The sequence below is a fragment of the Perognathus longimembris genome, chromosome 1, assembly GCF_023159225.1.
Source record: "Perognathus longimembris pacificus isolate PPM17 chromosome 1, ASM2315922v1, whole genome shotgun sequence".
In the NCBI taxonomy this organism is placed as follows: Eukaryota; Metazoa; Chordata; class Mammalia; order Rodentia; family Heteromyidae; genus Perognathus; species Perognathus longimembris.
This window is the reverse complement of record NC_063161.1, coordinates 67,688,419-67,714,971: the sequence shown is the minus strand read 5'-3', so window position 1 is coordinate 67,714,971 and position 26,553 is coordinate 67,688,419. Positions and strand designations below refer to the sequence as shown.

Below are 26,553 nucleotides of genomic sequence, written 5' to 3'. Positions count from 1 at the left end.
GTATCTTGAATATTATTATAGGCAATCAGAAAAAATAGCTTCAAAATATTTAGAATCATATTCCTGAATAGTGCCATTTTCCACAATAAACACAGTTAAAACTTCAGTAAACAGAAAATAATGCTTTAAAAAACATACAAAACAATGCAACTTGAATACTTTAAATATAATTTATATATTACTTTCTTTAGATTTTGTATTGATTCTGAAAATAGAATTGGGAACAACGGAGTAGAAGAAATAAAAGCTCATCCTTTTTTTGAAGGTGTAGACTGGGGGCACATCAGGTATGTTTCTAGGTTTTGAATCAGAATCGTTTCTAGATTTAATGGGTAATTTACCTCTAGTTCTGTTTTATATAATGCAAAAAATGTTACTATAATGTTACTAAGTCAGGTTTTTGTTGGTAGTAGTAGTGGTGTGTGTGTATGTGTGTGTGTGGTGGAGGGACTTGAACTCAGGGTCTCAGATTCTTACTAGCTTTTTCACTCAAGGCTAAAACACTTGAGTCACACCTCTACTTCCAGCATTTTGCTGGTTCATTGGAAATAAGTCTCACAGACTTTCTACCTAGGCTGACTTTGAACTAGGATTCCCAGATCTTAGAATCCTAACTTTTTTTAGTGAACCTACAACTTTATTTATTTACTTACTTACTTACTTCTGCCGGTTCTGAGGCTTGAACTCAGGGCCTGTGCACTGTCCCTGAGTTTTTGTGCTCAAGGCTAGCTAGAGTTGTCACTCTTTTAACTGTTGCATGTATATGATTATTGTAGTATACATAGAACATTTCATTGATATCTTACAACTGTGTTCCATGTTTTAAGGTTGGAAAGGTGTTTGAAGACAACCAACCCAGTCCCTTGGTATTATACTTGCCTGCCCAAGTTCATACTGACAGTTGATGATCAGAAGGGTCAGAGTTCAGACATCCAGGATGGATGGTTCTTGCTAACTAAACTGTTATACTTAATGTATAAATAAGGGGTAGAAATTATGAATATGTATATATTTTTAAGCACCAGTAATTATGAAATCTTTTAGCTAATCTTTTTCTTTAAGAAGCTCTTATTTTCTTTTTGCTTTTTTTTTTTCACTTAAAAATAGCATGATAGACTGCACAATGACTCATGCCTGCAGTCTCAACTACTTGGGAAGTAGTAGTTGAGAAGATTGTAGGGGAGATCCATTTTTGCTCTAGCACAAAGTGAGTGAGGGTGGGCACTAGTGGCTCATGGCAGTCACCCTCACTATTTAGGGGGCTGATATCTCAGGGCTGCAGCTTGAAACCAGTGGAGGCAGGACCTTCTTGTCTCCAATTAACCACCAAAACATTTCTTTTGAAAGCTGAAAGTGAAGGTGTGGCTCAAGGGGTAAAGTGCTAGCCTTCAGGAAAGAAAGCTCAGAGACAGCAGCCAGGACCAGCACAAAAACAACAACACAAAGAACATGATCTGTCAAGCTAAGTATGGTGGTATTCCTCTATCATCCCAACTACATGGGAAACATAAATAAGAGGATCATGGTTCAGGTTTGTCCTAGGCAAAAATCAGGGCTCTATTTGAAAAGTAACTAAAGAAAAAAAAGGGCTGGAGGTATTGTTCAAGTGGTAGAGCACTTGCTAGTCAATTAAGTTCAAACCCTACTATTGCCAGAATAGAGGATGGATGGATACATAGATAGCAGGAGAACATTTTGGCAAAAAATATAATAAAAATTCCAATTAAACAAAACATTAAAAATTATACTCAACTAGTTTGAAATCTACTTTCTTATGCTCAAGTTCACACTAAATGTCTTTGGCCTTTCTAAGATTCATAAAATAGCATGCAGAATTTTCAAGAATTATTTGTTGAACTCTTAAGAGTTCAAAAACACTTTATCATGGTTGTTTACTCCCTGTTTTTATAGGGAAAGGCCAGCAGCAATCCCTATAGAAATCAAAAGTATTGATGACACTTCAAATTTTGATGACTTCCCTGAATCTGATATCTTACAACCAGGTAAGAGAGTTTTATAAGTTGCCATTCAAAAGTTGAAGGTGATGACATTTCACTAACGACAGTTTTTTGCTCATGGTTCCTTTTTTCTCTCTAGTGCCAAATACCACAGAACCTGACTACAAATCCAAAGACTGGGTTTTTCTCAATTATACCTATAAAAGGTTTGAAGGGTTGACCCAGCGTGGCTCTATCCCCACATACATGAAAGCTGGGAAGTTGTAAATGAAGGTTACCTTCACCCATAGCCAAGAGAACTCAGGTAGATACATCACAAGGCTGGCTTGGAAATATGACACTGAAGACTGTGGTGCGTACTGACTACAGAGGAAACACTTCAGGTTTAAGTGTTTCTAGGACTACTACAGGAATAGGTTGGCAGTGCCAGCTGGCTATTTTTTAAAATATTTTATTATTTTTGTTAATTATATTAAGGTACTAGAATATAAGGAATGTACATCCCTTTCTAATTGCACTACATACGTGCATATTAAGGTCCATTCTGCCTGTGTATGTTGTGGATTTGAACTGTAACAGCTTTAGTCAGTTCAGGAGAAATATATATCCTTTAAACCCAGATAGGCTAACCTATAATAACACTGTGGTCCTGCTGATTTTGCTGGCTTACTGCACATGTTATGGGTCTAGGTAATCAGTAAAAGCCATCTTCCATAGTTAGTGATAGAATATTCACCCTGCTGGTTTGGACATAATGGTTTTAAGACATTTAAAAAGAAATACACTAATTACATCTTTAAAAATAGAATTTATTATCAAGTTACTACATAAACTCCATAGTCAGGAGTGACATGTTTCTAATAAGAGGAAGTTGTAACACCTTCACTCAAACACTCCACTAAGATATTTAATTTGCATATAGAAATATTGATGAGCTTTATTTATATTCATAGTCTGTATACTCATAGGGAAATATCCTGTATAATATAAAATGTAAAGTTGCTTTTCCTGTGACAGGAGACATTTTTTTCTTTTTTTTTTTTTTTTGACAAGATGAATTGACAATAAGTTGAATTTCAGAAATAATCATGAAAGCCTTCTGTAGAATCTAGTATAGATTTATTAATCTATTTTTTTCCATCCATACATTTTATTGTGGAAGTAAATCTATTTTAATATAGCTTTACTTTTTTTTCCTTACTTATTGTTAAAGTGAAGTACAGAGGGATTACAGTTTCACATGTAAGGCAAGTAAATTACTTATCCAACTTGTTACCTCCTCCCTCAATTTTCCCCCATCTCCCCCCTCTCTAGTCCCCTCCCCCCTTAGCTATTTTTTTTTTTAATGTCAAACTTCTGATCATGTAAAAAGACTTGGAGAGAACCAAGAGCTACTTACTTTGGTTTTCTCAAAAGTTGCTACATATCATAGCTGGTAACCTTTTAGCACTTCTGATGGAATTTTTTCCTTTGATAAACTTGTATTATTGTATGTTTTTGTTTATACTCCAAAAGTACCAAAGAATCCAAACAGAGTGGATGCTCCTACGGGAGCACTGTATTCAAATAGGAAAGATTTTTATAATGGCCGGCCCTACTATGAAAATATTTTCTCCCACTTACCTCCATTCCATCACTGTGGTCAGTACCATGGAACCAAAGAAGGAAGAACAGGCTAGAGGGTTGTCATTAGAGGACTGGACTGATAATGTCCCATCAAATTCTCTATTTACCCAAGAATCAAATAGTCTTTAGTTGCTCAACATTTTAATTGTAAATTGACCATTCAAGGTTTTGGCTCTACAGTTGAGAAATAACACATTGTCAAAGAATGGCCTAATGTTTATTCTGTTATTGATAAAATTACAAATCCTCTGTTCCAAACCTTAAGTGATGATTCATGTGTAGGAATCTCTTTCTGAAGGGGAAAGAATTACATACAAGCACTATGCAAATCTACAAAAGCTTTTATAAATGTGCTGCTAATAACTCCACCAAGTTCCAGTAAGGCCATTCTGGTGTCTTCCTCTCCTCTTACTTGTCTTTGTACTTTGATTTGGTGAGCCCTTTTGTGTTCACCTAGAGTTCATCTTTGCTTTTCTAGTTTGGCCCAGTACTTAAGAGAGGAACTATTAAAAAATGAACTCAACTAACTGATCTTCCTAGTTATAGCTGCCTTTATTTTAAAACAAGACAAAAAAAACCCTTAACATCTGCAATGATTTATGAGATTTTCCAACTTCAGCTCATGTCATTTTTAAAAAGATTTTGATGAACAGAAGTCCATGGCTATAGAGACATTCTCTGAGATTTTAAACATTCAGTACATAGAAGATGACCCCTTTGCAACCATGATTAGTTGTATTGCATCTTATTTTCAGAAAGAACATGAAACTAGTTATAATTTCTCAACAGTGGAAAGGTCATTTGGGAGACTTTGCTTGGTGTAGTACCTCATTTTACTCTGGCGTTTAAGTGAGTGATTCACAATCTAGTGGAAATTCTCCTCGTTAAAGCATTTCTAAGTGCCTATCTAAAATCAAGTAAAGGCTGTGTCTGCTCTTTGGAAACTAGGAATTTCATTCACCATGCAAATTAACCAGATAATTTGCAAAGTACCCTTGAGAGTGACTTTTTTTTTTTTTTTTTTTTGCCAGTCCTGGGCCTTGGACTCAGGGCCTGAGCACTGTCCCTGGCTTCCTTTTTGCTCAAGGCTAGCACTCTGCCACTTGAGCCACAGTGCCACTTCTGGCCATTTTCTGTATATGTGGTGCTGGGGAATCGAACCCAGGGCCTCATGTATACGAGGCAAGCTCTCTTGCCACTAGGCCATATCCCCAGTCCGAGAGTGACTTTTGTCTGTTGCCCATTTCCCATGTTTCAGGTGAATGATTTAATTGAAATGACAAAACTAATCAACTGGCTATAATGACATTTTCTTTGAGTTAGACTCTAAATTAAAAGTTTTATTATAAACTTTGTGTTTGGATTTTCTAAGTATACAGAAAGCTTGTATAGTTTAGGTTTCTTGGTTCCTTGATTTAATGTAGACTTTGACTTTTTTAATAAAAAAAACCTTTCTATTAAAGCAAATTATGATGTTTTTCTTCTATGCATTTATTGGCAGACTTTAAAAAATCTATATGTATTGAAGCATCAAGTTGTCTGAAAATAGAAAATCATCACTTACAAGTACCACTTTGAAATCTATAGATGGTTTAATAATCTTGTTAGTTTTGTGGAAACACTAAATGTAAACTGTTGAAAATGATCTTTGGTTGTTAAAGCTTAAGTTACAGTCTTATTTTCATAACAGCATATGGGTTTTAATACCTATGTAACTTTGTGTGCTCACTTGGAAATTTTTAAATATTTTAAAGTATTTTAGTGTACAAAACCTTTATACAACCCATTAGTATCCCCTACTAGGAGAAATTTCAAGTAAATTGAAGTAGATAGATATATTTATAGTATGTGTATGTATGCCCGCCCGCCTGTGTGTGCACGTGTGCATACTATAGCTTAAACTCACAGCATCACATTCTCGCTTAGCTTTTTCATTCAAGCTTTCCCACTTGGGCCACTCCCCCACTTCTGGCTTTTTGCTAACTAATTAGAGATAAGAAATGCAAGGACTTTTCTGCCTGGGGTGGCCTAGAACAGAAATCCTCCAGTCTCAGCCTCTACAGTATGTGTGTGAGCTTTCCACAAAGAAGTCTAATTTCCATGGTTTTACAGATGATTGATAAAGGTAATGTATTGTTCTAGAGCCCCCTTCAGCACCCCTTTGCCCCCCTCAAGTCATAGAGCATGCTGCTCTAGTAGATTATACACACACTTAGGATCTCAGAAAAATTAATGGATGATATGACAGAGTTGTTACTTGGTAATGACTACAAGTGACATTGGGTAAAATGGCTTCACCAATAAAGAATATGGGGGAGGCATGGTGGCTCATCCCTGCATGGGACATGTTAGAACAATGGAGGGAGAGTGGAGAGGGGGCTTCGAGCTCTGCAAGGGGGAAAAATTGTCTAAATCTATAGGAAGTTGCATTGATCAGAGCCTAAATTTCTCCATCAACCCTTCTCACCTGATGTTAGGTGACCAAGGCCCATCCACACAGCGTGACTAGGGCCTTGAGTCCCGACAACTCACACAAAAGTGAGGTGATTTCAGGCAGCTGGATCTGCGTCCCAGTACCTGGACTTGTTTTACAAAAGCTGAGAAATCAAATCATCTGAGGGTTGCACATGAGTCATATTATTTGAGTCCACAGCAGAATTAAAGGCAAAAGGGGGGCTGGGAATATGGCCTAGTGGCAAGAGTGCTTGCCTCCTACACATGAAGCTCTAGGTTCGATTCCCCAGCACCACATATATGGAAAACGGCCAGAAGGGGCACTGTGGCTCAGGTGGCAGAGTGCTAGCCTTGAGCAGGAAGAAGCCAGGGACAGTGCTCAGGCCCTGAGTCCAAGGCCCAGGACTGGCAAAAAAAAATAAAATAAAAATAAAGGCAAAAGGATGGAGAACTGATTCTCTGGTACGCTTTCCAGCATTTTTTCCAAACTAATTAGTAAAGAACAGGTGTGTCCTCCCCTTCGTTTTGTTCTGCTGTACTGGTCTACTGTCAAATCTATTAACTCTATTGGAAAAATTATCAAGGACTGGGGGTGTGTGAAAATGTTCATATGGGGGCTGGGAATATGGCCTAGTGGTAGAGTGTTTGCCTCATATACATGAAGCCCTGGGTTCAATTCCTCAGTACCACATATATAGAAAACGGCCAGAAGTGTTGCTGTGGCCCAAGTGCCAGAGTGCTCACCTTGAGCAAAAAGAAGCCAGGGACAGTGCTGATCCCTGATCATCTGTCCCCTCTGCCCTACCCTGTCCTGTAGTAGGGTGCCAAAAAAAGAAAAAGCTAAAGGACAACATCCAGGCCTTGAATATAACCCTCAATATGGCAGAAAATAATTTTGAAAAAGAAAGTAAAAATAAGCATTTACTTTTTTTTGGCTGCTGGTCCTGAGGTTTGAACTCAGGACCTGGACGCTGTCCCCGGACTTTGCCCTGGACATCGGTGCTCAAGGTTAGCACTCTACCACTTAAGCCACAGCTCCACTTCTGGCTTTTTGTTTAATTGATGATAAAGAGTTTCATGGACTTTCTGGTCCTGGTTGGCTTTGAACCGTGATTCTCAGATCTCAGCTTCCTGAGTAGCTAGGATTACAGGTTTGAGCCATGGACACCCAGCAGCAAGAAGGGAGGGGGAGGGGAGGGAGGTAGAAAGGGAAGAGGAGGACGAAATACATATGAACATTTCCAGTGCTCAGGCCCTGAGTTCAAGGCCCAGGACTGGCAAAACAAAACCAAAAAAAATGCAACATCTATCAGTTCTTTGTGTTCCAACATAAAATTATACAGGTATTTTCTTTCTGTAGATATTCTATCTGTATTTGCCTGTGGCATTCTTATTTTCCTGTTGTAATAAATATAGTCTTGGACGTGTAGTTTTCAATTACAGCATATCTCCATTCCATTTTTTTTTCAAATTGTTCACCCTACGTAACATCTTCATTTTTGTTACATTTTCATTTGTTACATGTTCATTTTTGTATTTTGCTCTCTAATGTCAATTTTCCTGTTAGGCTTTTAGAGTTCAGTATTGCCATACACAGTTCATTGAATCGTGAACAGTGCAGACACCTGAGTATACAACCACATCATAAAAGTAATGAATAAGCACAATAGAAACCTTCTGTAGAATATATTAATATAGGGAGCATAGAACTCTTCCACCCTACCCAAGTTCCATGGTGAGGAAACTTGGCTTTGTCGCAGTCCTTAGAACCAGCCTTCCCCTCAGATGTTCAGCTGGAATCTTCTTTCTTGTTTTATTCTGCTGCTCTGTCAAAGTCCCCGCTGTGACCAAAAGCTGCTGCAGAGGTCAATGCCCTTTGACAAAGGAGAATTATGAATACACTGTTACACAACTTAGCGAACTGATGTACAACCACATAAGAGTGTTATGTTTTGGAGATAATGTAATTAACACAAATGTATAAACTCCATAAATAATTTAGAAAGCACAAAACTATTAGGAACCTATAAAGTAACTCCACTCATTCTGAGAGACTAATAAACACCTATCCCCTTGCACTCCAGATTAGTATCTAAAGTGTTTTGTGTTTTGCACAGGCCTCCCTGGAGTCCTTTGCCTCCCTGCTTCCCCACCCCACCCCCGCCCTGCCCTCCCTGCGCTGTCTGCAGATGGCCCCGGGGTTTGGACCGTGTGCCTGCAGTCTGGACCTCCTGAGGCCTGCAGTCAGTTCCTTTAGTGATGAGGCCTAGCGTGGCGCCCGGTGGACTCGCCCCATGTGCCTGGGAGAGGCGGGAAGCCCAGGGCACTGCTGTACCACGCTGCCCTGGCCTTGGAGACAGGGGCGGCAGGGGATTGGGGTGACAGGAGGTAGTGTGGGGCAGAGTCCTACCCCGCCTCTCCAGGTTGCCCTCAGAGCTTTAGGGAAGCACCACGACCTCCACCAGCTCGTCATCGGCCTGGCAGAGGAGGGCGAAATTGTCATCCATGACCGCATCCGCCACGTGCTTCAGGATCTTGGGCAGCTGCAGGATGTGAGGCTCCTGAGGGTCCAGGCCCCAGGAGGCTTGGGTGCGGGCTCCACGTGGCGAGGGCTGCTCACTTACGGCACACCAGGCTGTGCCTCCTTGTCGATGACCACGGGGCGCGTGTGGTCAGGGCTGGGCTAGGCGGCGGGTGTCCAGGCGGCTGCCCGCTCCCCGACCTGGCACTCACGGTGCTCCCCGGCCTGGGCTGCCGCCTCCTCGCTCTGGACTGGAACAGGCCGGCTGCCCTGCAGCTTTTGGGTTTTCATCTGCAGGTCCGTGCTCCCTCTGTGGAGATCGCTCAGGGCGCTCCCCAGTTGGCCGGCTCTGTGCTGGACAGTGCACCACACTGGAAAGACCCAGAAGCTGTGCGTGGATGTGGAAGGCGGCCTGCAGCATGCGGGCCAAGACGGCGCGGACATCGGCCTGCTTGGGGGATGGGGGAAGCGGGAGGCCATTCTGCAGGTGGCGGCTCAGGGTCACGGGGGTCTTGGGGTGGCTCCTCTGGGACATCCCCCCCCCCCCCCGGGGTGGTCTTGGGGTTCTTCATCTCTGTGGCTCCCGGGGGTGGGGCTCCTCCTGGGCAGCTCCTCTGCTGGTGTTCTCTTAGCTGTGTCTTGGCCTTAACCACCGATCAGGGATTTGTGTTGAGACAATGAGGGGCTGGGAAGGGGAAGGTGTGAGTGTTCGGCCACACTAGGGACGTCCACCAACAACTCAACGATCTAGCAAGGGGCTGCACAGCTTCACAGGACACCACTCAGTGCCTCCATCGCTATCTAAATTAGTCCCTGGCCAAAGTGACAGGTCCTTCTCATGCCAGCCCAGGATCTTCCTATGTTGCAGGTTCTCAGCACCCCTAGGCACACCCCAGGCCTGAGGACATGGCTGAAGAGGGATAAGGCCAATATTCCACGGTATTCTAAAAATGTCTGCCATCTAATCAGTGTCCTTTCCCTGCCCTTCACCATGTCCCTTTATTTGGCATGAGGGGCAAGAGTAGATCTTACTATGGACTCCTGGAGTTTGGGCCTGGTTTCTAAAGACTCCATTGTGTGGCTACTCTTTCTTTGCCTGCATGTTTCAGGGGAGGGGGCCAGGAAGTAGAGCTAGGAATGCACAAGCAGTTAATCACCATCCATTTCCCTACCTCCCTCTATGCATTACTCCCCATCCTCAGAATCCTGACTTCCTCCTCTGTAGACACCCCCCTTCCCATTGTCAGGCAGGCAGATTTCAGTGTGAGATATCCTTCCTTGCCTTGTGAATGAGGATGTTCTCCTTGGCTACACTTGGCTTTAGTAAATGAGATCCATGGAAAACAAGCCATATTCATTTGGTAACACTCCCAAGGTAGAAGTGGCAGAGGGTGGGTCGTAGTCAAGGCTCACTTCCTCTCTCAGTGTCCTTGTTCTGAGCCCTTCACTGTCAGTGGTACCTCCAGTGCCATGGCCAAAGTCTGTCACAAATGTCCCAATCCCGCCAGTCACCTAGGTCACTGGATGGAGATTTAAACAGGTGAGAGCACCTGCCTGGAGCCCTCCTGGGGGTGGACCTCCCAGATAACACCTTAGGCACTTCGAGGCACAGGATTTGGATTGGCCCATATGTACAAAGGATTGGAGCCATAGAACTGATGGTCCTACGTACCCAGCCCACACCCTTCAATGTAAACGAAATAAGTAAAGGGTTTGACTAGGCTAAAAGAAAAGGGGGGATGTTGTAGAGCTGACTCCATCTTGATAATTAGGTCAACCTGACCCCAAAATTCTGATTCTGTAAATGGCTTGTTATTTGCTCCACCCTCTGTATCAACTCCTACATCTGTGCCACGCTTGCTCGTTTGTTGCTTACTCTAATCCCTACGTCAAGCCCCTACATGGGTGCTATGCTTTTACCTTTATAAACCCTGCTAACTGAAGTGTCGGGACTCTCAATCCGGATCCGCTGCGTCCGTGATGGTTGGGAGTCCAAGCTCGAGCTTGCAATAAAGACTCTCATGCATTTGCATCGAAAAAAAAAAAAAAACAAATGTCCCAATCCCAATCTTCCATAGCTGTTTTTTACATTCCATGGAGCACCTGCGTTCCACAGCCTATAAGCTGTTTTCCATGTGGGGAAATGCAAATGAGGACCTGGTCTAGGGAGAGTCCCTGTCAGGAAGGCCAAAGAGGGCAAAAGGCCAAGTAGAAAAAAATGGGACCTTGTGTGGCCAGAGTGACACCATTATCTGCACAGAGGTCCATGGGGGAAGGAAGCCAAATACAAATGGAGGCTACAAACCCCCACAGGCTCGAATTTTCTACCTAGCATGGGAAGATGCTAAGATGTATGGCTTTCAGAGTCCAGTGCCTTGACTATTTTCCTCTCTTTGCCACATGTTTCCTCTTCTAGTGCTCACTTTGGTAGCATCAGTTAGCCCTGTGAGTCTCTGAGGGGGTCAGAAGGACTATTGACCTGGCTGCTTCTCTCCTCATCAGTATAGGCTCAAGGTGGGAAAATAGATGGAAGCTACCACTGAAGCAAGCAAGTGTCAAGCTGCAGAGAGTGCTTCCCCACAGGACTGAGATGAAGAAGGTGCTAGTTCTGAGCAGTAGGTAGCCCTGAATGAAGCCCAACTTCTTCCACCAAATGGCACATTTTTAACACCTGTCCCCATAAGCAAAGGAGCTAAGAAGAGACTTCTCAGAAGACGAGGTAATGTTATACAAGATTTCAATCGAGATACAGAGAAGCCACATTTTGAGAGGTTGAATTGGGAGACTATTAGAAAGCTAGCAACTGCAGGCAGACACATGTCCCCAAAGAACTTGCAGCCCTGAATATACTTAACACTATTAGGAAACTGAACCATGAGGGTGGTAAAGCAAAGAAAGCAGAAAAACAATCTCAACAAACCAGATCAACTCTGATGAAGAGCTGAAGAGAGATGCAATGGTGACCTGAGGAGTCAGGAGATACGAGGAATGAAACAATGATGGCTCAGGTGGTCAGAGGTCCTAAATAGGGTCCTGGTCAGGGAATGGGGTCACAGGGAGCTTGAGAGTTCAGAGTCTCAAGTTAATGGCACAGGTCTAGCAGGTCCTATAACATATTGTCCAAGTCCCCACCCCTGCCTCTAGGAATTCAGACAAGCCCATCACCTGGGGATGGGGACTCCCCACCAAGAAGGCAAGACAGCACCAGTTAGACCCAATATCCATATTTCAGTAAGAGTGGCAAATAAATGTTATAAGGGAATCCAATCATGAGATACAGAAAAGCCACATTTTGACATGTTGAATCGAGAGTCTTTATTAGAAAGCCAGCAACTGCAGGCAGACACGTGTCCCCAGAAAAGTTGCAGCCTTGAATGCACTTAACACTTAGAAAACAGAGCCATGAGGGTAGTAAAACAAAAGCAAGCAGAAAAGCATACCTAACCAGATCAACTCCAATGGAGAGCTGAGGTGGGACACCATGATGACCTGAGGAGAGTCATGGTGCAAAATGGCACTTGAGCTGGTCAGGTTTAAATAGGGTCCTGGTCAGGAGGCAGGGTCACAGGGAGCCTGTAAGTCTTGAAAGTTCATGGGACAGGATGGGCAGGTCCAGTAATCTATTGTCCAAGCCCCCACCCCTACCTCTAGGAATTCAGGCACCACCATCACCTGGGTGTAGGACGTCACCTTCCTCCACCATGAAGATAAGATGGCACCAGTTAAACCCAATTTCATCATCTAGCACATTGCCAGGATGGTATCTGTTAGACCCAGTATCCTTATTTCAGAAACACATGAGGATATGGTCACCATCCCTAGCTATAAAGAAAATGCAAGTCAAAATAACTGAAATTCCATTGCACCCTGGTTTGATTGGCCAACCCTGTGAATTTGAACAACAAATGATGGGGATGAGAGAAAAAGGAAGCCTACTATACTGTTGGTGGAAATATAAACTAGTGCAACCACTCTGGATAGCAGTCCAGAGATTTCTCAAAAAACGAAGCATATACCTTGCCTACAATACCATACTCAGCCATGTCCCACTCCTGGACATCTGCCCAGGACATCATGAGCCAGGACATGATAGAGACACCTGCACATCCATGTTCATTACCTCATTATTCACACTAGCCAAGATACGGTGTTAGGGCAAATTAGGCTTTGCCAGAAAACCACACAGACATCCAGGTACAAAGATATAGGAAAGGTTTATTGCCAGCAAAGGGACCCCTTCTCACAAGAAGAGTAAGAAGTGCTGGCTATTGTCTGAGGTGACCTATATAACTTACAGGGGCTAGGAGTGGCAGAGACCCCAGTGTGACCATGAGGACCAGGGGCTTCATCATGGCGGGCTAGGATTTATGGCTGCTGCCCCAGTAGTAGATAAAGGGTCTTGCAGCTGCCCAGGCCTGAAGGTCACTAAGGTGATCTTGTTGCTTTATATGGGTGTAGCTGCTCCACAGGAGTACCATCTGAAGGTAGAGTGGGGAGGAGGGTGGCTGATTATTTCCTTCCCTTACTAAATGGGCCTCGTGTTGCCTGGAAAAGGAGCATGCTAAGCTATGGGAGAGGGGGCTAACATTCCCCACTCTTTGGTTTAATAATTGAACGGGGACACCAGGTCAGGGACATGGGCGAAGGTCATTTCATTTCTTCTGGGGTTGCTTCCTGCTGAGGGGGGGAAAAAGTAGTCCATGGGGGACACTCAACCGGGCACCCTCCTGGTGCATTGATTGAGTGACTGGTGAAAAGTCTCATCTTTCCCATAAGGATGTTTTGCATACACCTGAATATGCAAAGCACAATTAGTATGAGGCAAAAAAAAAAAAAATTGCATTTAATGGACCCAAGATAGGCATGAGCCAGGGAGTAAGGCACCAACTATGTCCCATCCCCCTTATTTTGTTGGATGTCTTCTGCAAGTTTCCTGAGCTGTTTCACTTGTTCCTTGATGGCATAGCTGCTATTAGGTTAAAGGAGCATATGTTTTAAACCTCCTCACACCCTTGGTGGTGAGTAAGAGTGGGTAATCAGTGGCAGTGTGATTGTCATGGCCAGCCTGCCTCTGTTCCTATTGTTCCTGATTTTAACAGTGTGATGGCAGAAGAGCTGCAGTTAATGTTTTTGCCACTATGCATTCCAAATACATGATATCTTATAGGCTCCTACTGCCAGCCCAGATATCCCAATCTAGGAGAAAGTGAGGGCAATGTTGAGGCTGGGAGAGCTCCTTGTGAGGTAGTAAAACAGCAAGGCGGCTTAGGCAGCATTGGGAGTTATGAGGCAGATTGGCAGGGATATAGTTAAAAGTATAACTCTCACAGGTGAAAAAACAAACAAAAAATAGCCATTAGTTAAGGAAACAGCCCTTTGCATATAAAATGCATTCATAGTTGACACAAGTGAAATTGCCCATTTTTAGCTCTATACAGTTGTGGGTGCAATTTTGATCCTGGTCACAGGTGTTATTTTCCGGCATTATAATTCAGGGGGCATCAGAGCATTTGCCGGTTTTTGATGTGAAGGCCTTCCCCAGTTATAGGAGCCAGCATAGATTTTTTAAGTTTGGTATATCTGCCATAGGTTTGCACACTGGAAGCAGACAGGATCTGAGCACATGTCCCATCTCCAGTTCCTGCCTCAGACAAAAGTTAGAGGTGTTAGTCAATTGGGCCAGGTGATACCAAATGTTATGCATGCAGTCCTGCGAGGACTCTGAGGAGGAGGACCCCCCATATTGTATAGCCTCAGATAGCAAAGATTTTTAGAACCATTATAGGAAGTTTCCCTATGGGAAACACAAGAGGAGATGGAAGGAGATGTTACCAATATTTGATGAGGCACCCCAGGAGGAAACAGGTTAGATGTTACTTGTTTGGGGTGGACAGGCTGGCTGGTGATGTTTCCATTCTTGATATCTTTAGTACCTGGTGTTTCTGTGACTTGAAGGTGACTGGATCCAAGTTGGTTTATTTGGTCTGGTAGACTCAGAGATGTGAGAAGGCTAGTTAGGCTGGTGGCACTCTATGTGCTGAGAGGAATCCAGTAGCAGGGCAGTACTTGGCAGAAAACTTAATGGCCCCGGTGTCTGTGACAGGCACTATTTAGGAATATTTGTCAGGTCTCCAACTTTTATGGAGGACTCAGAAGGCAGAGTGGAAGGCCTGGGGGCTGTAAGCCACCTACATGTTCAAGGAGAGAAGGCAACATTGGGGAAGGCAAAGGAGAGTCCAAGGCCTGAAATGAGGAAGGTAAAGGTGAAGTGAAGGTACAGTCAAAAGGAAGTATGTGAAAGGAGTAAAAAGAGAATAAGGAGGTAAATTTCAAAGAGTGTGAAGTCCATAAAGGCTCCTTGTAAATGTTAGACCTGCACCAGCTCTAACAGGTGGGCAGGATTAATAGCGTCCTGAAAGGAGAGTAATTTCATAGGAAAAGATAAAAGCAAGCCAGAAAAAGATCTGTCAGGTCGTGGTCTGTGAGATCAGCCAAGAGGGATGGAGAGAACATTGTGGGAAAAGAGAGGAGGTTACTCATTGGTTGGTGGAAGGTTGCGGCTGCATTCTGTTGGTCTGTCCTCTTGAATAGGAGTAAGAGTAAAGGGGCTGGGGATATAGCCTAGTGGCAAGAGTGCCTGCCTCGGATACACGAGGCCCTAGGTTCGATTCCCCAGCACCACATATACAGAAAACGGCCAGAAGCGGCGCTGTGGCTCAAGTGGCGGAGTGGTAGCCTTGAGCAGGAAGAGGCCAGGGACAGTGCTCAGGCCCTGAGTCCAAGGCCCAGGACTGGCCAAAAAAAAAAGGAGTAAGAGTAAGAACAGGGTTGTTGCAATCTTCCTGACAAGGCCAGGTCTTTTGTCTTTGTCAGGTGAACTTGAGGGCCTGTGGTAGTCATTCGTGGAGAGGACCTCTAGAATTTTAGTATTTACAGAGAGCTGCTCAGAGATAGACAGGGACTAGCACAGGGCCCTTCCCAGGTGGATCTAACAGCTCCAGCCCTTTGATAATTATGAAAGAGGATGCCAATTCTCTGACTAATTTCTGCTGGCAAGGGCCATTGACCTTAGGGGTAAAAGGCAAAGATGTGGTCCCCTCCAGGAGAAGACAGTAAGCAGCAGCTATCCCTGGTAGTAGACACGAGTCCCTGGATTAAGCCTGGAAGAAGTCTCATGAACAGAGGCTGGGCAATAATAAAAATATTAAAAGAGAGCCTACAGACAGCAAAAGGAAGGGTTCAGGACAGAAAAATTAAAAATTGGATGACGGGGCTGGGGATATGGCCTAGTGGCAAGAGAGCTTGCCTCGTATACATGAGGCCCTGGGTTTGATTCCCCAGCACCACATATACAGAAAACGGCCAGAAGTGGCGCTGTGGCTCAAGTGGCAGAGTACTAGCCTTGAGCAAAAGGAAGCCAGGGACAGTGCTCAGGCCCTGAGTCCAAGGCCCAGGACTGGCAATAAATAAATAAATAAATAAATAAATAAATAAATAAATAAATAAATAAATAAATAAATAAATAAAAATTGGATGACATGGCTAGATTAGCTAGTTCTTATCTTCTGAGTTCCAGGCTGTCCTGGAGTTGGTGGAAAATGTCCCTAACTACTACAGACATCTGGTGTCTAGGTAGGGGAGAACATGCTAGACTGGTCAGCAGTCAGAAGCTGGGGCTGGGTTAGGGTGGTTAAGGGGCTTGACAGGAGGCTTTGGTAGATCTCTAGATTACAAAGTATGTATGGGAGACCCAGGAAGCTCCTGAGGCAAACAGTCCTGATTCTAAGACTCACAAATAGCAGGTAACAAAGGCAAGAATGTAAATTCCTGTCCAGCTAGAAGGTAGACAGATATAGACATTAGATGAACAAACTTATTTCCCTTGATCTCCTGGCTCTGGTTAATTTTGAAAGGGCAAGCACAGAGTGGCTCCATTTAGGATGTGACACCAGGATATGGCCCTCTTATTCCTCTCCATGGTTCCTGGTTATCTGGACTGGCCTGAAGGTCCAGGTTCTTGTTGCTGGGATGGCTCAGTAGGCATTTCTTCAGTTACAAGGTTTGAACTCAAGGCTTGGGCACTGTCCCTGAGCACTTCTGCTCGAGGCTAGTGCTCTTCCACTTTGAGTCACAGAGCCACTTTTCGCATGTGACTGGTTAATTAGAGATCTTGAGCCATGCTTCCAGCTTAGCTCTTTTCTGGTGAGCTGTTAGATGGAGTCTCAGAGGGATTTTTCTGTCAAGGCTGGCTTTGAATTGCAACCCTCAGATCAAATAAGGTTTTCCCCACAAAAATCCTTTTTTATGTCCAATTAAAGCAACAAGGAGATTGAATAGAAATAAGTAGAGCTTACCTGCACCTTGTCAAGAATTGACCAACAGGCTGGGGATATAGCCTAGTGGCAAGAGTGCCTGCCTCGGATACACGAGGCCCTAGGTTCAATTCCCCAGCACCACATATACAGAAAACGGCCAGAAGTGGCGCTGTGGCTCAAGTGGCAGAGTGCTAGCCTTGAGCAAAAAGAAGCCAGGGACAGTGCTCAGGGCCTGAGTCCAAGGCCCAGGACTGGCCAAAAAAAAAAAAAAGAATTGACCAACAAATATTTGCCAGAGTTTTGCAATGACAAAACTCAGAATATGTGATGAGAGTTTTAACACAGGTTTAGTATAGCTTAGCTTCCTGGATAACCTGGTTTCTGGTGACCTAACAATGCCTAAATTAGCCAAGTTACTTTAAGCAAAGTTCACAAGAAGCTCTATTGGCCTACACTTGTTTCAGGATAACATAACAACATAGCCTTTTCCATATAAGGCTGGGTAAGATTTACAAATCTATGCATTACAGAGAGTGTCCCACAAGAGTCTTAGTTTTTGCAAATCAAAAGCAATCTTTCATGAGGAATCAGCTGCTGCGTGTAATGGAGTCAGGCAGGAGTGAGGCCATCTTCCAGGTTGGAAGAGATGTACTAGATCTGGGCTAGCCTGAGTCCCTCAGATGGATCATCACATCTTATGCCATGTTGCCTGCAAATTTCTACACTGACTGGTTAAAGACATTTGAAATCTCCCAGTATTCTGCTTTTCTGAGTACACTGGCTTTTTCAAGCTGCTGTCCCACTGGCTAACCAGATATTCTTTAGATGGACAGAAATGGACAGAATGACATGTTGGTTTTACATTGGCATTTAAATCACAGCTAACTTAATTACATACTGTAATAGGGAGGCCAGATCTGCCCAGTGCCATCAATAGCTGTGGAGGGACTTCAGGTTGACTCCAGCTCAGATTAGAGCAGAAGCCAACTCCATCTCCACTAAGCCCTCCCCCACCCTATTCAGGGAAGCTCCCCTTTACTATATAGATTGACTACCTGAGGCCTGGGAGCTTCAAGGGAACCTGTGTCCTCCTCTTTATTATGATAAGTTATGTAGATTGACCACCTGAGGCCGGGGAGCTTCAAGGGAACAGGCTATGAGTAGGCATATCCGCCTGCATCATGTGAACCCCGCCAAATCCATGCGTCAATTCTAACTAGAATGATAGGTTAGTTCAAATAAATATTATGAGACAGACTGTAACTCTATTGGCCACCTGCGTGCGGCCTAGCATGCTCTGTAAGTATTGTATCTTCATTGGTCACCTGTGTGTGACAAGTTTGTCTGTGATGTTTGCCTTATAACCAGGCTGGAAGGCCACACGGACGCGCGGTCCCAGCTCCCGAGTCTGGGCCCTGATCCTGCACTCGTGGTCGGCAGTTTCGGCTCCCGAGTCTGGGCTGTGACCAAGGCCGGTCGGTTCACTTTTTGTTCACTTTTTACTTCCCCAATAAAACTGTCTTTTTGTCACCTTGTAGCTGGAGACTGTGTGGTGGACTCTTGGGGGAACCAGGAATCCCTCCCTTGGGGGGCACCCCTTTTCATTGTAGCGAACCCCCACTCTACTTCAATACCAATTTTAGTAAGCTCCATTTTATAAGAATTTAATATATACTCATACCATTTGGGGTTTGTCTTAATTTCTACCTTTTTTCCATTTTGGAACACACCTTTAAGACAATCCTTACTTTCCAAATCCTTTCTTATCCAAAGGAATCCATCTTTGTTTTCTCAGTTTCCCTTTTCAAAGCTCTCTTTTACTAACTTTCCCAAGCAGAAAAGTTCTGGAGACTCTAACCTTCAATTGACCAGCAAAAACCAGAAGTTGAGCTCAGGCTCAACCAGTAGAGTGCCAGACTTGAGTGAAAAAACTCATTCCCCTTGTGTCTAAAGACTCTGGCATCTAGGGGCTGGGGATATGGCCTACTGGCAACAGTACTTGCCTCTTATACATGAGGCCCTGGGTTCAATTCCCCAGCACCACATATACAGAAAACGGCCAGAAGTGGCACTGTGGCTCAAGTGGCAGAGTGCTAGCCTTGAGCAAAAAGAAGTCAGGGACAATGCTCAGGCCCTGAGTCCAAGCCCCAGGACTGGCAAAAAAAAAAGACTCTGGCATCTGGTTCCCAGCAAGAAGGAAATTGCACAGCATCACTGACTTAGCCATATCAAAGTCAGAAATCTCCAAGTCAGGCAAGCACTGTTCCCTTGTGCTTGTTGTAATCTTAGCTGTGCAGGAGGCTGAGATCTAGTGACTGCAGTTTGAAGCCAGCTGTGGACAGGGACGTCCATGAGACTCTAACCTCCAATTAAAAAGCAAAATGTCAGAAGTGGAGCTATGTCTCAAGTGGTAGAGCACCAACCTTGAACAGAGCTTTAGGGTCTAAGTTCAAAACCCAGTATTAGTACAAAAAAAAAATCAAAACCAACATTAGTATCAATAATACTTTGCTAATGTTTAAAATTGTACTGTTCTGTGTTGGGGATTCAGCTTGGCTTTAAGGGGGAGAGGGCGGTCCTGAGACACTGCCTTCCCTCCCACCCTGGGGCAGTGTGGAAGGTAGCCACTCCCACCTTCCGGCTTCAACTGGAAGAGAAGCAAAGCAGCCCCCGCCTCTTGGCTCGGCCACGTGTGTAATGGCGGAGACCCCAGAGATCCGGTCCTTGGGGGGGCTGTGGTCTCCGCCCATAGAGGAAGGTCCGTGACATCACCGTGATGGACAATCCATTAGCCAATCGTTAATAACCCCTCTCCTTCGCGCTCCTCTGGGGGTATAACTGTTAGCCCCTCCCTTGAATAAACCAGAACATCCTTTGAGAGTTCTCCAGGACACCCACGCGCCTGTGTCTTCCTTGGCGGGTATGGGGTGTCTCGCGACCACGCGCCAACCGAGGCTACCCGTGGCCTCCGCTCCCGCAGTTAATTCCCTACTGGCCAGGGGTATGTGAGAGAGCAGCAGAGGACCACACACGGAAGAGGCAGAGAAGCCCAGGACCCCCACGTGGATGGGGGGTAGAGCGAAGCCCAGCAGTTCTGTTTTCCCAGGTATGTAGCAAATCAAACTAGCCTTCTTGTAAAGTGATCTATTGAAATTACAGAAAATTGGTGTTTTCTACTAATCAATATTTGGGGAGAGCCAAAGGCATTTCAATGGATGTATCCTACCAGTCACCCCAAATTCAGACACAAGCCTTAATAAATGATTTTTTTTTTAAAGATTGCTGGGTGCTGGGTGCCTGTGGCTCATGCCTGTAATCCTAGCAACTCAGGAAAATCATGGCTCAATGTCAGCCTGAGAAGAAAAGTCAGCAAGATTCTTTTTTCCAATTAACTTGCAAAAAGTAGGACTGGAGGCAAGGCTCACACAGTAGAGCACCAGGTATGAGCAAGCATCCTGGCAGAAGCTCTAGGAGCTTAGGTGAACACCAGATCTGATGGGGCTTTGAGGGAGGCCTGCTTCACAGGCAGTGGGGACTGGCCAGAAAATAGGAGAGCTGGACTACAGAAAACAGCATCGTCAGGGCAACATGGGAAATGAGAAGGCGTGAAGAACACAGTTCACCCCCTGGCTAATATATGCAAAGCAGAAGTGTGAGTTTCATCACCTAAGCGAGGTTTTCTTGGCTAGTCTGTTCATCAGATCTGTGTTTCCTTCCTTGGTAGGCACTCGATGCACTCAATGCAACAGCCCTATGGACTGTTATTCACCCAAAGCAACCTGCTGGGAGAACAGAACCTGCTCACAGTCCTATGAGGTAAGACTCCTAAAATGATGCCAATACTTTTGAATCAGCAAAGGCTGGTTAAGATGAAGACTTTCTAATCTTGGGGAGTTTTAATACTGGGTCTTGAACTCGGGACCTAAAGCTCTTGCTTAGCTCTTTTGCTTGAGGATGGCACTCTACCACTTAAGCCACAGGTCTACTTCCAGCTTTTTCATTGTCAATTGGATAAGAGTCTCTCAGACTAGGGTGTGTAATATGGAGGTCAGATCTGGCCAGCGCCATCATTGGCTGTTGCAGGGTGTCAGATTGACTCCATCTCAGATTAAAGAGAGCAGAAGCCTACTCCATCTTCACTAAGATCTCCCCCACCCTATCCAGGGAAGTTCCCCTTTGCTGTGATAAGATTGTGTAAACTGCATGACCACCTGAGTAGTGGACCACTCAAGGTTAAACCTGTGCCCTCTCATGAGTAGGTATATCATGTGAGCCCCGCCAAATCCATGTGCCAAGTCTAACTAAAATGATAGGTTGGTTCAAACAGTTGCTATAAGGCAGATTGTAACTCCATTGGCCACCTATGTGTGACCTGGCATGCTCTGTAAGTATTGTAACCTCATTGGCCACCTGCATGTGGCAGGCTTGACCATGTGGTGTTTGCCTTTATAACTGGACCTCAAGTGTGGCCTGGGATATGTGGTCCCAGCTCCCAAGTCTGGGCTGCGGGCCTAGCCAGCCAGCCTGCTTTTTATGGTTGCAATCCCAGCTCCCGAGTCTGGGCCATGGCCATGGCCGATCAGTATACTTTTTGCTTCCTCAATAAATCCATCTTTTTACTTGAGATTGTCTCTGAGTGTTTACTCTGACTGTCTCTGACTCTTGGAGGGATGGGGGATACCCCCACCCTCGGACCCCATTACATTGTGGTCACCTCACTTGGGGGGAGCCCATTACATTTGGTGCATTGGCCAGGAAGAGTCCTTAACCACCTTTTTTGGGGGAAGACGCCCAGGTGAAGAAAGGAAACCTCCGGAGGTGTATGTCGACCAATCTGTTTCTGTGTCTGTGTCTGTAGGCTGTCTGGGCCCATCTGAGTAGGCCATCTGTAAAGGTACACTGGAATGTGCACCATCTGTAAAGGCCGTCTGTGGGGCTGCCTGAGTGGGCCTGTCTGCAAGAGTGTGTTGGAAAGTGCACCACCTGGAAAGGCTGTCTATGGGGCTGCCTGAATGAGCCTATCTATAAAGGTACACTGGAACATGCACCATCTGTAAAGGCCATCTGTAGGGCCACCTGAGTGGGACCGTCTGCAAAGGTGTGCTGGAAAGTGCACTGTTTGAAAAGGCCATCTGTGGTGATGCCTGAGTGGGCCCATCTGTAAAGGTACGCTGGAACGTGCACCATCTGTTAAGGCCATCTGTGGGGCCGCCTGAGTGGGCCTATCTGTAAGAGTGCGTTGGAAAGTGCACCACCTGGAAAGGCTGTCTGTGGGGCCACTTGAGTGGGCCTGTCAGTAAAAGTGCGCTGTCTGGGGGCCCAACTGGGTAGGCCCCTGTATAAGAGTGCAATGAAAAGCACTGAGTAGGCCTGTGTGAATCTGAAAGGTGCACTGTCTGTAGGACTGAGACAGAAAGAAGCTGGAAACAGCAGAGCTCTCTAAGGCTGGGTCGGTCAAGGGACACCTTGACCCCCTTCTGAAGGTCCTCATAGTGAAAGGATGTGTTTGTTGTAATTTAACTTACTTTACAGGAAGACATGGGACATATGGCCTCTGCCGCTATCAAGTTCCAAACAGCCTCCCCAGGTACCCTTGAAGAGCCAGACTAAAGCCATTTTGAAGTCAGGCCCCACTTTACTACACGAACCTGAGATAAGCAGGCCCTGTGAGCAAACCCAAGCCACCAATTATCCTGGCTAGCAGAATGAGCTTATTAGGGCCCAACTAGTCAGGAAACTCCCTGCTTAACTCTAACCGCCTGGGAATGCTTAACTCTAATCACCCCGGAATGTCTCTAGCCCTGAGAACACCTGATTGCTGTAACTTTGGTTTTTTACCTTTATAAGCCCTGTGAAATCTCAGCTCGGGGCCTTCCTCCTAGCCTCCGCTGTGTCGGTGAGTAGGACGAGGCCCAATCTGCAGCTTGCCTGAATAGAGCCTTGCTTTTGCATTTCAGAACGTCTGGCTCTGGGTGGTCTTCTTGGTGGTCTTCTCGCGACTTGGGCATAACACCCTAAGGAGGACAGAGGAGAAGAGAGATCAGCTTCAAGTAGCCATTTTCTTCCAACTGAAGGTATTTAAAGGTCAATTGATCTAGTCAAAATTGGGCTGAGACTAGAGTCAAGAACTGAGTGGGCTGAGTCTTAGTCCAGGAAACCCCCTTCCACCTATCTTAAGCAGAAAAGTGCTTAGTGTGCTAAAATGTCTTGCTAAAACTAGCAAACCCTCGCAAATGAGGCTAGAGAATGTTAAAGTCATTTGTTAAAAGTTTGGCTTAAATCTTGGATGATTATTGCAAGAGTAAGATTGGCATAAGTACCTCTTGCCACTGGATGATGTGAAAATGGGTAAGTTTAAGTCTAAACTCAAAGGTCATCAAGTTTGAGCCATAGCAAATGTTTAAAGAGGAACTATAGTTCATTTGCAGTTGAAAAGATTCGCTATCTTAATGCCAAAGGCTGTTTACACTGTGATTAAGTTACCTGATTTAGCAAAAGGCATTGGGAACTTAATTTATTTTCCTCCACTGTTAAAATTTGGGGCTAAATGTCAGAAATTTGGATGTCACTGTTAAAGAATTGCTTGAGTTTCTCAGTCAGAGATCAAGAGAAAAGGACACAGGAAACCATAGGACAGGCCTATGTGCCTATCCTCAGGAGTGAAGGGTGATCTGGCAAATGTGCAGCTTAACTAGTCCACATGGTAGGACAGGCCCTAGTGGGGAGTCCACATGGTGGCACAGGCCCTGGAGGGAGTCCACACATGATGGGACAGGCCCTGAGGGGAGTCCAGGCCATAGGGCAAGCTGACACCAAGGCAGTTCATCAAACTCTAAGAAGTCAGATGGGTATTGGCCCATTCTGTAGGACAGGCCAATGGAGGCCTTTCTTTGTCCTGTCTCTTTTCCTTGCGGATGAACACTGGAAACTGTAAGATCTGTCCCTGGAAGGCTCCATGTAGATGCCCCCACCTCATTAAGTCTCCACCCAGTTACCTGGGTAACCAGCAGACCTGGAGGCAGTTACCTCCCCTTTCCCTGAGGTGACATCCTAATCCACCTGGCCACACCCCTTGCCCCTGCCCTAGATATAAGGCAGGGCCGGGTGGGGGTCACTCTCTCTCTCCCTTCTCTCTGGCCATGGATCATCTTGGCCACAGGCCAGCAGTTGGGTAATAAACTTTTCTTTCCTGCCTGAAGACCGTGTGGCGTTCTCTTTTACCGGCTACCTACTTAAAAAAACCTACCATATATGGTGCCGTGACTCGGATGGGGCTTAAGAGTCAGGACAGGCGGAATTCCCATCTATTTTTCTTCTTTTTCTGGGAGTATCCCCAGTCCTGACAGCCCTTTTTCCGCGAACCAAACGGCTGCGAGTAGCCACGCGGCACTTTTCACTAATATCATTGCTGGCCTCCACATCCACATCCACCTCCACACCACTTGTCTACCCTGGTGAGTGAAACTGCTGCTGCTCGGGTTCTCTGCCACTCCATCCACCGCTTCTGTCGCTCCATCCACCGCTTCTGCTGCTTCTGCCTGCCGCTTCTGCCCGGTAAGCTCATTCACTCACCAGGCGCCTCCCTCCCAAGCTTTTTGGGTTTTGCATCACAGTCACACCCGAGCCGGGAAACTGCTAGCACGCCTCTTGACAGTGCAATGAGTCCTGTTCGAAATACTCGCTCAGATACAGTTTTTGCCACTGCAATGGTAAATGGTTAGAAGTCACTTATATTCAGGCTCTCTCTCTCTTTCTCTTTTCCTCTCTTTCTCTTCCTTTTTCTCCCTCTCTTTCTCATCTTCCTGCTACTTGCTTACTTTATAAAATTCCCAAGTCGTACCATCATTGTGTGCCTTGCTCACAAAGCTGCCTCTTTTCACAGACCTCTGAAACTGAGGCTTGACCACCAATGTGCTTTGTCAGCAAAGATATCTAAAAGTTCTTTTCTCTAGCATTGACCACGTGGTGAATATTGGGTTTAACAGGCACCAGAAAGCCATGTTACGTGTTCTCTGTTAGTGTGTTTGTGTCCTCCTGCCACCCCCCTCAACATGGCACCCCACTGGAGTTTATCAAAATATGGGTTCTCCATTTTATAATCTGAAAATTGTTGTTTGCTAGCAAAATTATTTTTCTAACCGACCACATGGTTCTAAAGTACTAGACAAAAAATGTCATTTACTATTGGAATTCCAAAAGAGTCTACTGCTGAAATTCATTTTTGCATGCTGTAAAACCTATGTGCACAGTGTGTATGTCTGTGTTAATGTCATTTGTTAGTATGTCCATCTAGCTATATATCTGTGCTGAAACTCATCACTTCTACTGAGTTTTGTCATTGCAGAATTCTGGCAAGTATTTAGTCAGTTCTTGACAAGGTACAGGTAAGCTCTAGTCCCCTTGGTCTCCTTGTTGTTTTAATTGGAAATCAAAAAGGGCTTTTGTGGCAAAGACTCCTTGGATTGCAGTTCGAAGCCAGCCGGGGCTGAAAATCTCTCTCAAACTCCATCTCCCAATTAATCAGCGAAGAGCCAGGCTGGAAGCATGGCTGAAGAGACATCTCTTACCAGACAAATGCTGGAAGTGGAGCTCAAGTGGTAGAGTACTAGCCTTGAGCAGAAGTGTTCAGGGACAGTGCCCAGGCCCTGAGTTCAAATCCTGTGAATGCCAATGGAGGCAAGCCATCCCAGCAACAAGCACTTGGACCCCTGGGACTCAGCCAGTTCAGGGAACAAGGATCATGGAGAGGAGTAAGAGGAGAATTATGTCACATCCTAAATGGAGTCACTTTGTCTTCCCCTTTCAAAATTAATCAGAGCCGGGGGATCAAGAGATAGTAGCTTGTCCATCTAATGTCCATGCCTGAGTATAAGAACTGTCCAAGTCATCCAATTTTTAATTTTGTGCCCTAAACCCTTCCTTTTGCCTTAATATTTTTTTTTCCCAGCCCCTGCCTCATGAGACTTCTTCCAGGCTTCATTCAAGGACTGGCATCTACCACCAAGGGACCCTGCTGCTCGCCTTCTCCAGGAGAGGCCACATTTCTGCCTTTTACCCCTAATGCCGATGCCCCTTGCCAGCAGGAAGCAGCCAGAGAGAGTCTTCGTCCTTTTTCATAACTATTAAAAGGCTGGAATGTAAGGTCTGTCCCTGGAAGGCTCCATGTAGATGCCCCCACCTCATTAAGTCTCCACCCAGTTACCTGGGTAACCAGCAGACCTGGAGGCAGTTACCTCCCCTTTCCCTGAGGTGACATCCTAATCCACCTGGCCACACCCCTTGCCCCTGCCCTAGATATAAGGCAGGGCCGGGTGGGGGTCGCTCTCTCTCTCTCTCCCTTCTCTCTGGCCATGGATCATCTTGGCCACAGGCCAGCAGTTGGGTAATAAACTTTTCTTTCCTGCCTGAAGACCGCGTGGCGTTCTCTTTTACCGGCTACCTACTTTAAAAAACCTAACAGAAACATTATGGTAAAAATAAATGAGTGGATTGGTATTTCTAAAACTGCCCCTTGAGAGGTACTAAGAATTGGAAGAGTTTTTAAAAATGGTTAAAAGTTTATTTACCTGATGTTATTTGATTTCTGTGCTATTTTGCAATTTGGATGTATTGAAAAAAAGAAAACCAAAGATTCTAAGTCTGGGTTCTTGCGTTTGTAATTCTGGTACTTGTAATTCTT

General features: G+C 45.0%; 1 protein-coding gene across 5 annotated transcripts in view; it reads left to right on the top strand.

The window, feature by feature from the left end:
- The window catches only part of Stk38l (serine/threonine kinase 38 like), a 47,309-nt gene extending 44,337 nt beyond the window's left edge, over positions 1 to 2,972 (top strand). For all 5 annotated transcript variants that reach the window (XM_048367222.1, XM_048367213.1, XM_048367248.1 and 2 more), the window contains 3 exons: positions 192 to 287; positions 1,912 to 2,003; positions 2,098 to 2,972. In XM_048367222.1, the coding sequence (XP_048223179.1) occupies positions 192 to 287; positions 1,912 to 2,003; positions 2,098 to 2,225 (316 nt within the window). In that variant the 3' untranslated portion in view covers positions 2,226 to 2,972. The remainder of the gene's footprint in view (positions 1 to 191; positions 288 to 1,911; positions 2,004 to 2,097) is intronic.
- The last annotated feature ends 23,581 nt before the right edge of the window (positions 2,973 to 26,553 follow it).